The following is a 17202-nucleotide window of genomic DNA, read 5'->3' on the forward strand; positions in this document are numbered from 1 at the left end:
AACAGGACTGCAGATTTAGGGTGGAAATGTCACTCCTTGTTTCTCTAGGACCCATTTCAGACACACTAATTGATAACATTTTTCCTTATTAGCCCAGACTCTGCCTTGAACTTTTCTCAGTCTGGCCCTGCTGACAGCTGTCAACACTCTTCAATCAGAAGTGGACCATTATTTGAAACATTTTCCCTTCCCCTGAAATGTGTGACCATTACAGATAATTTGGCATCTAGAAGAGTATAAACAAAGCCATAATATTTCATAATTCACACATACCTACTGCATTTCATTATTGTATTTGTATAGTAAGAGGCTCAAATAAAAGGGTATTCATGTCTGTTTTATTATGATTTAGGACTATGAAATAAGATAGTTTAACTTTTAACTTTAAATTTAGTTGTAAAACACTTCAGTCATATACTTTATCTGAAAAACATATAAGATAGAAATTTCATGAGTGTTATTATTTGACATATTTACTTGAGATTATTTAGAGGGAGAAAAACGTGACAGAGATTTCTCAATTTCTTTAAACCCGTTTCTTTTCCTACTGTCATGGTATAAATACCATAATAAATCTTGCATATCATTTTTCTTTTCCTAGACTTTACAAAATCCGTGTATGACAATAGTCTTTTAGGGCATCATCTTATAATTTTGAAACACTTTATAATTGGTATCATATAATACCCTGATTAGAACTTTTTTTTTTCACATATCCTTTTTCCAAATTAATCCAATTTGTATTTGCCTCATAGTGGACAAATTTGAAGGTTTCTCTATGTATAAAGCAGTAAAAAAAATAGCTGTTAGTTTATACCTTCAACTATTTTTTAATGTTTATTTTTGAGACAGAGACAGACCATGAGCAGGGGAGGGGCAGAGAGCGAGGGAGACACAGAATCTGAAGCAGGCTCCGGGCTCCGAGCTGTCAGCACAGAGCCTGACAGGGGGCTCAAACTCACAAACACAGGCGCCCCTAAACTAATTTTTAAATATAATAGATTTGGCCAAACTACTCCTCAAAATGATTGCCCAAATTTTCAATTTCATCAACATTGTATTGGAGTCTGTTCTTCATGCATTTTCATCAATATCTGATATTAAACTGTTTAATGATTTTTGTCCACCATATGGATTTAAGAAGTACAGAATAAGTTATTATTGTTGTTTTAGTATACAAATTTTAAATACAAGTGAAGAATAAAATAATAGCTATGCCAATGCTCATGACCCAATTTCAAGAATTAATTATCAAGCCTGTGCTTGGTTTTACCTGCTCCTAAATGCTCCTACTCTTTCTGAAATGCTTTAAAAAATTCTAGATGTCATGTTTTATCCAACACCAACATACTTCAGTATACATGACATGACCAAAAATAGGGTATGTTTTTATATAACCACAAAGAAACTTCCGCAACTAATGAAATTCACAATAGTTTCTCTTTTATCATTTAAAGATATTGAATTATCATGAAATATTTTCACAGATTGATAAAAAAATGTAACTATAAAAATAAGTTTGTACAAAAGGAACAGCAAATGAAGCCTAAAGCCTAAAGCCAGCAGAAGAAGTGAAATAATAAAGACGAAAACAGAAATAAATGATATAGAAACAATACTGTAGAACAGATCGATAAAACTAGGAGTTAGTTCTTTAACAGAATTAGTAAAATTGATACACCCCTAGACAGGCTTATCAAAAATAAAAGAGAAAGGGCTCAAGTAAATAAAATCATGAATGAGAGAGGAGAGATCACAACAAACACAACATAAATACAATTATAAGAGAATAGTATGAGAAACTAGGTGCTAACAATTGAACATTCTGGAAGAAATGGATAAATTCCTAGAAACATATAAATGACCAAAACTGAAACAGGAAGAAATAAAAAATTTGAACAGAACAATAACCAGCAAAGAAATGAAATCAGTAATCAAAAATCTCCCACCAAACAAAAGTCCAAGACCAGAGGGCTTCCAAGAGGACTTCTATCAAACATTTAACAAATTAATACCTATTCTTCTCAAACTGTTCCAAAAAATTAAAATGGAAAGAAAACTTTCACAGTCATTCTATGGGGCTAGATTCTCTTGATTCCCAAACCAGACAAAGACCCCAAGAAAAAGGAGAATTACAGGCCAATATCCCTGATGTACATGGGTGCAAAAATTCTCAACAAGGTACTAGGAAACTGTACCCAACAGTGCATTTAAAGAATTATTTGCCCTGATCAAGTGGGATTTATTCCTAGGCTGTAAGCGTGGTTCAATATTCACAAATCAATCAGCACAATACACCATATTAATAAAAGAAAGGGTAAGAGCCATCCGATATCAATAGATGCAGAAAAAGCATTTGACAAGGTACAGCATTCATTTTTAATAAAAACACTCAATAGAGGAGGGATAGAGGGAATATACCTCAACAACATAAAGGCCATGTGCAAAAGACCCTGTATGCATTAAGACCCACAGCTAATAGCATCATCAGTAGGGCAAATTGCGAGCTTTCCCACTAAAGTCAGGAGTAAGACAGGGATGTCCACTTCCACCAATGTTATTTAACGTAGTACTGTCAGCAGACAACATAAAGAAATAAAAGGCATCCAAATTGATGAGAAAGACGTCAAACTTTCACTATTCAAGACAACATGTTACTCTATATAGAAAATCCAAAAGACTCAACCAAAAAAAATTGCTAGAATTGATACAAGAATTCAATAAAGTCTCAGGATACAAAATCAGCATTCAGAAATCTGTTGCATCTCTATACACAATAATGAAGCAGCAGAAAGAGAAATCAAGGAATCAATTCCATTTACAATTGCACCAAAAAACCATAAGATACCTAGGAATAACCTAACCAAAGAAGTAAAAGATCTGTGCTCCGAAAACTGCAAAACACTTGTAAAAGAAATTGAAGAAGACATAAAGAAATGGAAAAACATTCTATGTTCGTAGATTAGAAGAAAAAATATTGTTAAAATGTCTATACCACCCAAAGCAATCTACACATTTGTTGCAATTCCTGTCAATATAACACCAGCATTTTTCACAGAGATAGAAGGAATAATCCTAAAATTTGTATGGAACAACAGAAGACCCCAAACAGCTAAAGAAATATTGAAAAAGAAAGCAAAGCTGGAGGCATCATGATTCTGGACTTCAAGTTACAGTACAAAACTGTGGTCATCAAGACAGTATGGCACTGGCACGAACACAGACACATAGATCAATGGAACGGAATAGAAAACCCAGAAATGGGTCCACAACTCTATGGCCAACTAATCTTTGACAAAGCAGGAAAGAATATCCAATGGAAAAAAAGACAGTCTCTTCAACAAATGGTGTTGGGAAAACTGAACAGCAACATGCAGAAGAATGAAAATGGATCACTTTATTACACCATACACAACAATAACTTAAAAATGAATGAAAGACCTAAATGTGAGACAGGAAATCATCAAAATCCTAGAGTAGAACATAGGCAGCAATATCTTTGACCCTGGCCACAGCAACTTCTAACTAGACACGTCTCCATAGGTAAGGGAAACAAAAGCAAAAATGAACTGTTGGAACTTCATCAAGATAAAAACTTCTGCACAGCAAAGGAAACCATCAACAACACTCAAAGGCAACTTACGGAACGGGAGAAGATATTTGCAAACGACATATCTAAAAAGGGTTAATATCCAAAATGTATAAAAACGTGATACAACTCAATACCCAATAAACAAATAATCCGGTAAAGACATGGGCAGAGGACATGAATAGACATTTTCCCAAAGAAGACATCACTAACACACGTGAAAAGATGCTCAACATTGCTCATCATCAGGGAAATACATCAAAACCACGGTGAGATACCACCTCACACAAGTCAGAATGGCTAGAATTAACAACACAGGAAACAACAGGTGTTGGTGAGAATGTGGAGAAAGGGGAACCCTCTTACGCTGTGGATGGGAATGCAAACTGGTGCAGCCACCCTAGAAAACAGAATGGAGGTTCCTCAAAAGGTTAAAAGAACTCTGCTACGAGCCAGCCATTGCACTACTAGGTATTTATCCAAGGGATACAAAAATACAGATTCAAAAGGGCACATGCACCCCAATGTTTATAGAAACATTATCAACAATAGCCAAATTATGGCAAGAGCCTGAAGGTCTATCCACTGATGAATGGATAAAGAAGTGGTATATATATACAATGGAGTGTTACCATGCCATCAAAAAGAATGAAATCTTGGGGCGCCTGGGTGGCGCAGTCGGTTAAGCGTCCGACTTCAGCCAGGTCACGATCTCGTGGTCCATGAGTTCGAGCCCCGCGTCAGGCTCTGGGCTGATGGCTCGGAGCCTGGGGCCTGTTTCCGATTCTGTGTCTCCCTCTCTCTCTGCCCCTCCCCCGTTCATGCTCTGTCTCTCTCTGTCCCAAAAATAAATAAAAAACGTTGAAAAAAAAAAAAAAGAATGAAATCTTGCCATTTGAAATGGCATGGACAGAGGTAGAATGTATTATGCTAAGTGAAGTCAGTCAGTCATAAAAAGACAAAATACCATATGATTTCACTCATATTTATGATTTAAGAAACCAAATAGATGAACATAGGAAAAGAAAAAAAAAAGAGAGAGAGGGAGGCAAACCATAAGAGACTTTTAAATACAGAGAACAAACTGAGGATAGCTGAAGGAGAGGTAGGCAGAGGGAGGGGCTAAATGGTTAATGGGTATTAAGGAGGGTGCTTGGGATGAGAACGGGTATAACATGTCAGTGATGAATCACTAAATTCTCCTGAAACTAATATTACACTATATGTTAACTAAAATTAAAACAAAACCCTGAAATATTAAAAAAATAGGTCTGTGCAAATCAGGTTCTAGATAATGTCCTTTTTTATACTTATTCTTGTGTGTTTTAAATATCTTTGAATCTAGTACAGCATGTTTCCTAAAACCCCTCACTTTTTTTCCTAGATGAATGAAAATATAATAACATAAAGTTGACATAAATGTATTTACCCAACACTATAATTATAACTTCACATCACTGTTAGTGATACTTTTCCAAATTTATACAAAATAGCATCCTCATTAGGAAACTGAGCTTGTTCTGACTGCTTTCATTATTTATTGGGTATCAAAAATATAGATTCACAATTTCTAAACAATAGACATTATTATTTGGATTTCAAATATTCAACATTAGGATGAAATCCATCTTTAGTTTTCATATCAGTTGAATTTCATGACCTTCATTAAGTAAATATATAACGAAGAATGCATCTGCTTGAAGGAGAGGCACCACAGAACGCCCATTTATGACAATGTGTTCTGTCTTAATTAGGTGTTTTTTAACAACTCTTCTAACAAGAGCCAAAGCCCTAAAATATCTCTCAAGGGTTGTTCAAAAATATGTGGAGAAGATTCAAAGTGAAATCATACAGGAAACTCGTAACAGAAATAGGGACTCTGAATTTTCTGTTGATTGTATAGTGTTAAACTCTTTGTAGATTTGACAAGATTATTTTTCTTCATGAGTCCCAAAGAAACAAATCCAATTTGGTTATATCGAGGTGCTATGTCAATGTGGTAAGTGCAAAGATATTCCATTTCCTATAAGGGTGAGAATTACCAGTCATTTCAAAGAGAATTGCATGATCAGTATCCATTAAATGGAAAGTTTTACCTGTAAAATTCAATAGTTTAGAGTTTCTCTTTTAATATTTAAATAATAGAAGATATCTTTCTTTTTTTATTATTTTGAGAGAAAGAGAGACAGCTCAAGGAGGACAGGAGCAGAGAGAGAGGAAGACCGAGAATCCCAAGCAGGCTCCACTCTGCTAGTGCAGAACCCAACATGGGACTCGATCCCATGAACCTGAGAACATGACCTGAGCTGAAACCAAGAGTCAGATGCTCAACCAACTAGATGCCCCTAGAAGATATCTTTTTTCTCCATCTTCTATATCATAAATAATCAGACATTTGTACTCAGACACAATATTTTTGTATTTATTTTCTAAAAATAGCATCGTCTCTTTGTTAAGATGAAAACCATTTCATACCCTTCATAATATAAAATGGTAAATATCTTGCACGGGTTTTCTATTCACAGAGTGTTTTATAACTTCAGCATAACTGATTATGAAATCCTCCAGGTTTCAAGATGAGTTGTCATTTTGTCTAGTTAATACTAGATAAAATGCTATAACTTGGGAAACTGGGTAAGAAAATTTATTGCTATTGAAAAAGGGGAGTAGAAGATTACATTTTCCCCCTGCCTTGACTTGTTTTAATGGGGTAGTTTGAGTTTTATGGAGATAGAATTTTTAAATTAAAGAAAAAAATCTAATTTCAGTATCAACTGTCAATCAAGGAGATTGCCGGATCAACTTTTCAACCTTCAGGCAGATTTATGACTACAGCTTAAAATGGACAGTGCTTGGGCAGAAGTTTCTAATTATGCCATTCAAATTATTGCTGAGCTGCAAAATATAACAAGCGTAATTGGATGATAAATTAAATGTATATTGTTGTTCCTACTTTTATGGATGCAAAAGTTCTATCCTTTCTTTAGCAATTATGTGAGCGAATGTTATTTTAAATGTAAAATTTTGTTGTGTTTCTTGTTCTTTCAGAATATGTAAGATACCTAACGCGTAAAAAGATTCTAAAGGAACACACAATTTTTGTTTGCAGCTACTGTTTCCTCCGAAGAATACCAGTTGGAATCAAACGAGCAGAATGGATTATTGCTTATTGCTGCCTTTTACGTTGGGAATTTCTCTCCTATGGCCTTGCTTTATGGCAACAGAAATCTCTCAAACAGAGGAAGTTAAGCACCCAGTGGATTCTCATTTGAGAGTGAAGCGTGGTTGGATGTGGAACCAGTTTTTTGTACCAGAGGAAATGAATAAGACTAATTATCACATTGGCCAGGTACTGATTTTATCAGAGTGTTACAGGAAATACTATTATGTAAATCTAAATGGATGGGTTGAGGAAGTTTTAAGGCATTTGATGCGTCGTACATTTTCTCAGTGGAACCCTTAGGAAGCTTTAGCCATCGGCCTAATTAATAGTTTCTGATTTTCAAGCACCTAAAATACCTGGAAAACTTAAGGAGGAAGGAAACCTCTGAGTTTCGAATTTCACTTTTGTCTCCCATATGAAAATAGAGCCCTCATTTATCAACATCTGGAAATGTGATGGTGTTATTTTTGGTAATGGATCAAAGCAACCACACTGAGAATAATAACTGTTTACCAACAGTATTTAGCCTGAGTTTCTATTATGCTCAGTAGGTGTTGATTTACCCATCATTAATTTTTCATGAAGCAGATTAATACCAAGCCCTTTTACAGTTAAGTAGCTTCAAGAGCATACACACTTCATTTGATTATGAAGTATAAAGAATAATTATTTTTTACTTTCTTGTAGGATATATGTATATATCTTTAAGATATATATATATTTAAATTTCCTAATGAGATAGAATGTTCCCTATTTATGTTTTTGGTTTTTATTATCATTCAATATTCTTTAAACAGAGGTAATTACAATACCGTGTCCTTTTTCTAAGGATCTTTCTCTAGATGAATGAACTGAAATAAGTTTAACCACTAATTAACTGGCACTAAAATTTAATTGGGCCCAAAGGGTGAAGCACTCAAAATTCATGAACTCCCTTTCCCTGGCCCTTTCAGGAAAGCTTCAGCGTTAGCACGATGTCCAGATTCCAGAGGAGTTCGTCTATCACCTCTGGTGAATGTGTATGTGTATACTCTACCAAAGGCTTAGGTTGGGATCTTATGCAAACAGATTTCAAACGTTTGTGCATGTATGTGTTCCTGCTGTGAGTCAGATTTCTCATCTCTTTATTCTCTAAGATGACTCCAGGTAAATCACAGGCAGGATGGCACAAATGAGGTCCATAGTTAAGTGTCTGCTGGTTAACTGAGTCTCTAGTCGCATTTGCGGTGGAGCCCAGGGAGTACCATATGCTCTGCCATCAGTGAGTGGGGTGACAGACTCACACAGATGGGGAACTTTTAGTGAATGAGACTCTGCAGGGAAGTGCCTCAGTACAGTCAGAGCAGAGACTACCTCCCTGGCTAACTGTCACATTTTCTAGTTTATGTTTTTGTGCTCCCGGTGCTCCCGGCACATCTCCTGTTCCGTTCACGTGGTGGTTGGTTTTGCCTATTTTTTCATTCTATAAAAATACTTGTGAAAATATTCTAACGGATGTTTTGCCTTGAAACACTGTCATTCGACTTAAATAACACACAGGTAACTGCTTTAAAAGAGAGTAATAATGAATACCTAGGTGTTGTCATTAAAGAGCTGGTGAAAATAAAATGTAGCTGATGTGTCCAAGATGACTTTCTTTTTGCACTATTTGTTAACAGAGATTAGGTTTGGAAAGCACAATTAAGTAAAAATGTAAAGGCATACTGATTTGCCAAATCAATGGTAATTGCCTGATTGAAAAAAGTAGTTTTGAATAGAAATATAGAAAATATCATGACACTGGAGGGGCGCCTGGGTGGCTCAGTCGGTTGAGCGTCCCACTTCAGCTCAGTCATGATCTCCCACTTTGCGGGTTCAAGCCCCATGTCAGGCTCTGTGCTGACAGCTCGGAGCCTGGAGCTACTTCAGATTCTGTGTCTCCCTCTCTCTCTGCCCCTCCCCTGCTCACGCTCTGTCTCTCTGTATAAAAAATAAATAAAAACATTTAAAAATTAAAAAGAAAGAAAATATCATGACACTAGAATTCATGAAATTGAAATGTCTTTAACTTACGAATTTTGTGACCTTAAAAGGCAGATACTTAATATATATTCATGTATATTTAAGTAAATATATATACATATTTTTTTTAATTTTTATTTTTTTACTTAAAATGGGTCCATGAAAAGACCAAACTCACTGATCTATGAAAATTATACTGTGCAGATACTTGGAATACATTTACTCATTACTAAATTTGACTTATCATCATCCTAATATTAAATCAAATTTTCAAATTATATTAAAATGATACCTGAAAAACATAGGACATACATAACTTTCCTTTGATATAATTATTGGAAAGGACACTTGTTTCCCTTAATCTCTTATCAGTAAGGCATGGAGACTTCCTTTTTATCTTATGAGTAGTGAAGAACCATCACATTAAAAGAGCTATAGATCTTTTATTATAGCATTATTATTATTATTCCCAACCTGTTTCTTTCATTGAATAGCCGTGTTATTCAACACATTATTAAAATTAATTGTTGTAGCTACCTTCAGGTATTCCACACGATCACATAGAAAAATATTAATTCGTCCACTGTACCTTGAACTATCAGAAAAGTTATGAATTTGTTTAAGATTGTGTTTCTTGGTTAGCTTTGTAAATTTTCAGGAAGCTCTTACTGTAAAGAGGGCTTATTTGTAAATGATGAATCAAGAAAACCAGGGATTCACAATAATTTCGGGATGATGGCATACTTCTCTTTATGTAAAGGTAATTTAGATATGAACAAGCAACCAGTGTTGCCTATATCATAATAACCCTTGTTTTTATATAGCAAATTCAGAAGTCCATTAACATTATGAACGAACAAATTCACTTTGCTTTTAAACATAAAAATAATTAGGATCCAAGAAGAAAAGACATATTTGACAATTGAATAGAACACGTTGGGAAGAAAGAGTTAGATCTAATTTGGCAAAACTCAAGCCATAAAAGACCATTTTACCTAGTGGTTTGCAGGAGAGGCTCTTGGGGTCAGACAGACCTGTTGTCTAAATCATAAACTTACACAAAATCATGACCTAAATCATAAACTTATACAAAACCATGACTCTGTGAACGTTTAAAAATTTTTCAGTCTCTCTTTCTCTGTAGAAATGATTATGTCAATAGTTTTTATCTCATGATACTATGAGGATAAATTGGGAAATCATATAGAAAACGATATGTACATTTTATAGCATGTTGTAAATGCCAAAATGGATGGCTCAGCTATCGTTACCTTCCCAACATGCTCCCTTATTTTGTTGGTAATATTTTTGTATTTCCTACATGTTTTTAACCTAGAGATAGAATACCACTGTTTATCTAGACTATTATCTGCCTATCAGTCTCTAGGTCCCAATCTAACGCAAATATTTGAGAGCATGGTTTTAGTGACTCAGAATGTAATCATGGAGTAAACATGAGCCACCAACTTTGGTGTGCATCATTTATGAAAGGCACTTTGTTTTTCAATTATTAGTTTCTAATTAGAATAATCTATTTAGAGTAATAAGATTTGTACAGTTTCTTATACTGAAATATCAGACTCCTCTGCTTGATGACACAATTTAATCTTAAAATTAATATTTCACCTGATTTAATATCCTATGGGAATTGCATGGGGTTATTAACATGGGGGAAAATGAACAGACAGGAAAATAAAATCATTAAAATTGATTTGTCCATTTAAATATGTCTGGAAACTAAATTATCCCTCTTTGCACTTGCAGCTAAGATCTGATTTAGACAATGGAAACAACTCTTTCCAGTACAAGCTTTTGGGAGCTGGAGCTGGAAGTATTTTTGTCATTGATGAGAGAACAGGTGACATTTTTGCCGTCCAGAAGCTTGATAGAGAGGAACGATCCCTCTACACTCTAAGAGCCCAGGTAATAGACAGCACTACTGGAAGGGCTGTGGAACCTGAGTCTGAGTTTGTCATCAGAGTTTCGGATATCAATGACAATGAACCAAAATTCCTAGATGAACCTTATGAGGCCATTGTACCAGAGATGTCTCCAGAAGGTATTGCATATTAATTTACATCAAAGATATATTAACAATTACAACAGATTGAAATTTTTGAGCTAATGTTTTGGAAGCGAATTAGTTAAAGTTCAACACTCGTACTTCCTTCTACAAACATGTTAAGTCAAATAATTTTAAAAATTAGACTATCATTTAAATTTTGTAAACAATGGTTCTATATTTTAATACATTAGTTGTCTTGTTAAAATATCTCAGTCTTCAAGGCAATAGAAGAAAAGGGTTAAATATGTGGTTTTTAGTGATTTATAAAATTCTTTAGCTTATTCACTTACTAGTTTCTTCATTACAAGAAGGTATTTTCCAAAACAAGATATAATTTTGTCTCTGAAAAAAGTATGCACAGCCATCTGGAAAGATATGCACGTATAAATCATAGAATCTAATTTATAAGACAAAAGTACTATATGCTTCAAAGTCATGGAACATAAAGACTAAAAACAAAAAAAGGGGTCGAACGCCTCTGTGCAACTGTATTTATTTTCAAAGTTCCTTTCATACCTACTGTTATTTTTATAAATATCTTCAATATAATGCCTGTAGAAGCAAGTGGTTTCCATAAGATATAAGAACTGACTGCACTGAAAATCAGCAATGTCTTTCTAATAGAGGGGAATTATGGTGTGGCTGTGCAAAGTTTGTCCACTCATTCATTCATTCAGAAAATGTTGGCAGCACAATACATAGTAAAATTAAGTTCATAAAATTTTCTTAAGTGTGATAAATTCTATTCAATAATGGTCATTTTAAATTATACTAACATGCTTTAAAACTGCTTTACCTAACCATCTGATTGATTAGCCAACAATTCCAAAAGTGTATATTCTACTGTATATTTTCCTGATGCTTTGTTTTTTAACAGTCCGGGAAGCAATTTAAAGACTTCTTTCTACGTGCATTCAGAACATAGGTCTTTACAACATAAACAAATTTACCTGTGAATATGTATCAAGACCGATTATTATTAGACGTAAACGACACATGAATATTGCGTTTGGTAGCCAGGCAGTGAAACATTTCATTTCTCCCCTCCCCCTCCTCCTCCTCCCCCTCCTCCTCCTCCTCCTCCTCCTTTTTTTTTTAAACAGCATACACTGTGGACCTAACATTTACTAGCAAATTTTGTGAAATGTAATTTTGGAAGTAATTGCTAGTATGAAACCTATATCTTAGTTCTAACACAGTGAACAATAACTATTTTAAATAAGGTGACCCTTGATGCTTTCCATTATGAAAGTGTTAATTATGAGTGAAATATGATGATGATTAATTGACTGGAGAAGGTGGGACTTTTAGGAAATTTGAAGTGGATTACAAAGAATACAGTCATGCCATATTATGAGTGAAATATGATGATGATTAATTGACTGGAGAAGGTGGGACTTTTAGGAAATTTGAAGTGGATTACAAAGAATACAGTCATGCCATATTCTAGAAAAAGATTCACATTGCGGTAGGATAAGAATTGCCTATATCAATATGGGAGTGATTGATAGAGCAAGTCTGTAAGCATGACTATGGGTGAGATCCCCTTGGCAGAGAACGTAGGTAGAGAAGAGAAAAGCATACTAGGTGAGCTGATTAAAAAGGGGGTTGACTGGGAAATTAGAATGAATGAGATTGGTCAGTGATAGAGGACAAAGAAAGACACGAAAAGAGGTGTTACAAAGGAAGAGATCCTCCAACTCTGTTAAATAAAATCAAAGTGTACTGACTGTAGTGACTTTTGATTTGGCAAGTAAGAGGCTCCTAGTGATTTTGGTTGAATTGATGCAGCTGCAATATTCTGAAGATTATTCTATTGCGTAAATGAGTGGAGAAGAGGAAGTTACAGCGAATTTAGCCAACTTTAAAAGATGTTATGCCACAGGGAAAAAATAGAGATGTAAGGCACTAGGTAGAAGGAGATAAAGGTAAAGAGGATTTTGTTGTTGTTACTTATCATTATTTAATCATTTATTAAGATGGGAAATTTAATATCACAGTGATATACTATAGGGAATGATCCAAAGAAGAGTATTTTTGAAGAAAAATAAGGGGGCTTTAACTGCTGGGAACCTATTCTCTTTTTTTTTTCATGTTTATTTTTTTTTATTTTGAGAGAGAGAGAGAGCATGAGGGTGAGGGGCAGAAAGAGAGTGAGAGAGAGAATCCACCTGTGCTGTCAGCACAATGTATGATGCAGGGCTCTATCCCATGAACCATGAGATTGTGACCTGAGCCAAAATCAAGAGTCAGATGCTTAATGGACTGAGCTACTCAGGAGCTCCTGGAAAACTATTCTTGGGAAAGGAAAGACCCATGGAATCCAGGGCAATAATAGAGGAGACAGATTTCAATAGGTTAACACTTTGGTTGATATCAAACCAGTTCATAAGTGATTTTTTCTATCCATTAAGTATGAGACAAAGGCAGTAATTGAGAGCAAAGGGGTGGATTTTTAGATACAGAACAGAAGGTACAAAAAGGCCAGTTTGTAGAGCTGGAAAGTTGGCCTACAAAGAGATTGCAGTGTGTGCATACAGTATTTGCATCATGACATCAAGTGTCGCCACGAGGCTGGTTGATTCAACAGAGATCACAAAACTTTGGTTTGTTCTATATGGTATTTGGCTAGTGCATATCTCTTTGCTTTGAAATTCAAGGTTAATGTGCATATTAACTTAGTTCATCTGTGTAATTCAGTATATCCTGTGAGAGTGCCAGTCAGGGTTCAGACCCGGTATGGAATCATACTAAAATCAATGAGCACTTTTTATTCCTTTCTGCGGGAGGAAGGGACAAAGAGAACAATAGTCAACTGTTATCAGAAATGTCACCTACTATGGAGAGAGAGGAATATCCCCATTGTTGTGTCAACTGTTGTGTAGATGGTTTCCCTCTGAAGCATTCCTGTAATTATTAACTTTGCCTTGAAGAAACCACTTAGAAGTATATGCGATTTTTTTCTGTTTTTCTCAATCTCAATGCTTAAATAATGAATAATATGAATTATTTTACCTGAACCTATACTTAGTTCTTCATGTTCGTTCCATATCATTGCCATTTTATAGGTTCTTGAGTTTTGATCCTGCTTCCAAATTCCCTACTCACCTATTTCATTCTTTACAAAGCAACAGGTGCAAACATTTTATTATCTGTTGTCTTAACTATTTAGTATTGTATTATAGTCATTTACCAATTATTATATTTGAATCTGTACTTTGAATTTATTTGGTGAAGCACTGAAAGGAATCTACATTTGAGCATTGTCATCATAAGGGAGAACCAAGAAAACTACAAACTACTTGTTCCTTATTAAACACATAAATAAACATATTTATTCACAAGTAACAGTGGACTTTTACTGATTACATTTCTATTGGAAATGCAATTACTGTCAAAACTAGAACTACCAAGTAGAATTGAGAAAAAAAAAAACATGGTTTTTCTACTTGTCGGTCTGGAATTATAAAATTATTATCTTTCTTCCACACAAAAAATACAAGATCTAATAGGCTAAGAGTCCCACAATACCTTAAGTTTAGGGTGATTGAGTAAAAGAATGAGTACATGGATAGGTGAAAATCCTACAGAAGTGAATAGATGAGGTTTGGAAGATGAACAGGGGATATTGGTAGATATAAAATCCAAGGAGACTCTGTGGGTGTCAGTTGAGGCACACAACGATCAAAAGTGCTGCAGATAGCCTTCGGATAGTGATGACTCCATTTTGAAATTTCTTAGTGCAGAATTCCTAGAAACATACAACCTACCAAGACAGAATCATAAGAAATAGAAAATCAGGGGCACCTGGGTGGCTCCAGGTTAAGCATCAAGCTCTTGATTTTGGCTCAGGTCATGATCTGATGATTGTGGGATCAAACCCCATGTTGGGCTCTGCACTGGGTGTGGAGCCTACTTAAGATTCTCTCTCTCTCTCTCTCTCTCTCTCTCTGCCCCTACCCTACTCATTCCCACTCTCTTGCTAAAGGAAAAAAAAAACAAGAAAAAAAAATCAGAGCAGATTATTAGTAAGACTGGATCAGTAGCTAAAAACATTCCAACAAACATAAGTCCACCATAAGTTGGCTTCACTGGTAAGTTCTACCAAACATTTTAAGCAATAATTAATACCAATCCTTCTCAAACTCTTCCAAAAACTTGAAGAGGAGGGAACACTCCCAAACTCATTTTACAAGGGTGGCATTGCTGTGAGACCAAAACCAGGTAAGGGCACCACAGGAAAACTACCTGTCAGTATCTCAGGTGAACATTGATGCAAAAATTGTCAACAAAATTCTAGCCAGCCCAATTCAACAACACATTAAAAAGATGATATGAAGATGATATAAAGATGAAGTGGGATTTATCTCTGGGACTCAAGGATGGTTCAACAACAGCAAATCAAATATGATATACCAGCTTAGTAGAATAAAGTATAAAGATCATATAATCCTCTCAACAGATGCCAAAAAAACACTTGACAAAATTCAACATTTTTTCAGGATGAGAAAGGCTCTCAGTAAATCAGTTACAAAAAGGACATACCTGAGCATAATAAAAGCCACATATGACAAAACCCCAGTAAAAATCATACTCAATACTGAAACACTGAAATATTTTCCTCTAGATCATGAAAAAGACAAAGATGCCCACCCTACTTTTTTTGACAGAGTATTGGAAGTCCTGGCCAGAGCAATACTCTCTACCTAAGTATACTCAGTGGAGAAAAACAATGGTCATTTCAACAAATAGTGTTAGTGTTGGGAAAACTGGATATTCACATGCAAAAGAATGAAATTGGACCCTTATACTACTCATAAAAATGAACTTAAGGACTAAAGATTGGACACGAAAGCATAAGAAAAAATGTTGACATTGGTCTTGGCAATGATTTTTTGGATATGATACCAAAAATAGAAGCAATAAAAGGAAAAATAAGCAAATTGGATTGCATCAAACAAAAAAGGCTTCTGCACAAAGAAACACTCATCAAACTAAAGAGGATACTTCCAGAATGGCAGAAAATATTTCTACACCCTCTATCAGTTAAGAGGTTAATATCCAAAATATAGAAGGACCCCATACAACTCAATAGCAATCCCCCAAAATAATCCAATTAAAAATGAGCAGAAGGTATGGATAGACATTTCTCCAAAGAACAATACATATGGCCAACAGGTACATGAAAAGATGCTCAATATCACTAATCAGTTCAGGGAAATGCAAATCAAAACGACAAGAAGATATTACCTCACACCGGCTAGAATGGCTATGGTCAAAAGGACAAATAAGTGTTGGAAAGAATGAAGAGAGAAAAGAGAAACTGAGCGCTGTTAGTGAGAATGGTAATTGGTGCAACCGCTATGGAAAAGAGTATGGAGGTTTATAAAAATTAAACATAAAACTATCATATAATCCAGCCAACTCACTTCTGGGTATGTATCATAGGAAATGGAATCACTGTCTCAAAGAGATATCTACACCTCCCTGTGCATTCCAGCATTATTTACAATAGACAAGACATGGAAACAACTTAAGTAAGTGTTCATCATGGATGAATAGATAAGGAAGATATGGTATACACACACACACACACACACACACACACATATATATATATATAAAGAGAGAGGGATAGATATATATACACACAATGGTATATTATTCAATCATAAAAAGCATGAAATATTGCAATTGGTGACAACATGGATGGACCTTGAGGGCATTAAGCTAAGTGAAATAAGCAAAAGAGAGAAAGACAAATACTATATAATTTCACTTATATGTACACTTTTTAAAAAAAATTCAACTTGTATAAACAGAGTAGAGTGATGATTGCTGGGACTAGGACTTGGGAAAATGAGGAAGCATTGGTCAAACTGTAACATTACAGTATTACATATTGGAAGGTTACCAAGACATTAGGTCTTAACTATTCTCACCGCAAGAAAGTAAAATTGTAATTATGGAGGTATTAACTCACTTTATTGTGATAATCATTCCTCAATATATTTGTGTATATCAATCATCACATTGTATGCCATAATGACACAATGTTGTATGTCAATTATATCTCAATAAAGCTTGTAGAAAAAGAAATTCACTTTAGTAACATTTACCATCAAAATGACATAAGTATGTTACCCACTATCAAAAAAAGTGGTTGAATTCAATTTAGATAATTTTACTCCTTGACCTCATAAATTATAATAATAAATTTCAACACGTAGCAGAGAATTCTCAGAAACACAAACACCCTGATTTCTTAAAATATATCGAATTTGAAAATTAAACTGTATGAAATTTATATCTTTGGACATGTGAGTTTGAATGTGATTGATATTGGGATGGATTACTCTTTGTATGCTCTCTGAACATATTGTT

At 34.8% G+C, this 17202-nt stretch overlaps 1 protein-coding gene across 4 annotated transcripts in view; it reads left to right on the forward strand.

The window, feature by feature from the left end:
* CDH19 (cadherin 19) overlaps nt 1–17202 on the forward strand; it is a 103744-nt gene that overhangs the window by 20491 nt on the left and 66051 nt on the right. For all 4 annotated transcript variants that reach the window (XM_058691850.1, XM_058691851.1, XM_058691849.1 and 1 more), the window contains exons 2-3: nt 6699–6938; nt 10518–10812. In XM_058691850.1, coding sequence (XP_058547833.1) covers nt 6744–6938; nt 10518–10812 — 490 coding nt within the window. In that variant the 5' untranslated portion in view covers nt 6699–6743. The remainder of the gene's footprint in view (nt 1–6698; nt 6939–10517; nt 10813–17202) is intronic.

Source organism: Neofelis nebulosa, chromosome 11 (assembly GCF_028018385.1).
Source record: "Neofelis nebulosa isolate mNeoNeb1 chromosome 11, mNeoNeb1.pri, whole genome shotgun sequence".
NCBI classification, from domain to species: domain Eukaryota; kingdom Metazoa; phylum Chordata; class Mammalia; order Carnivora; family Felidae; genus Neofelis; species Neofelis nebulosa.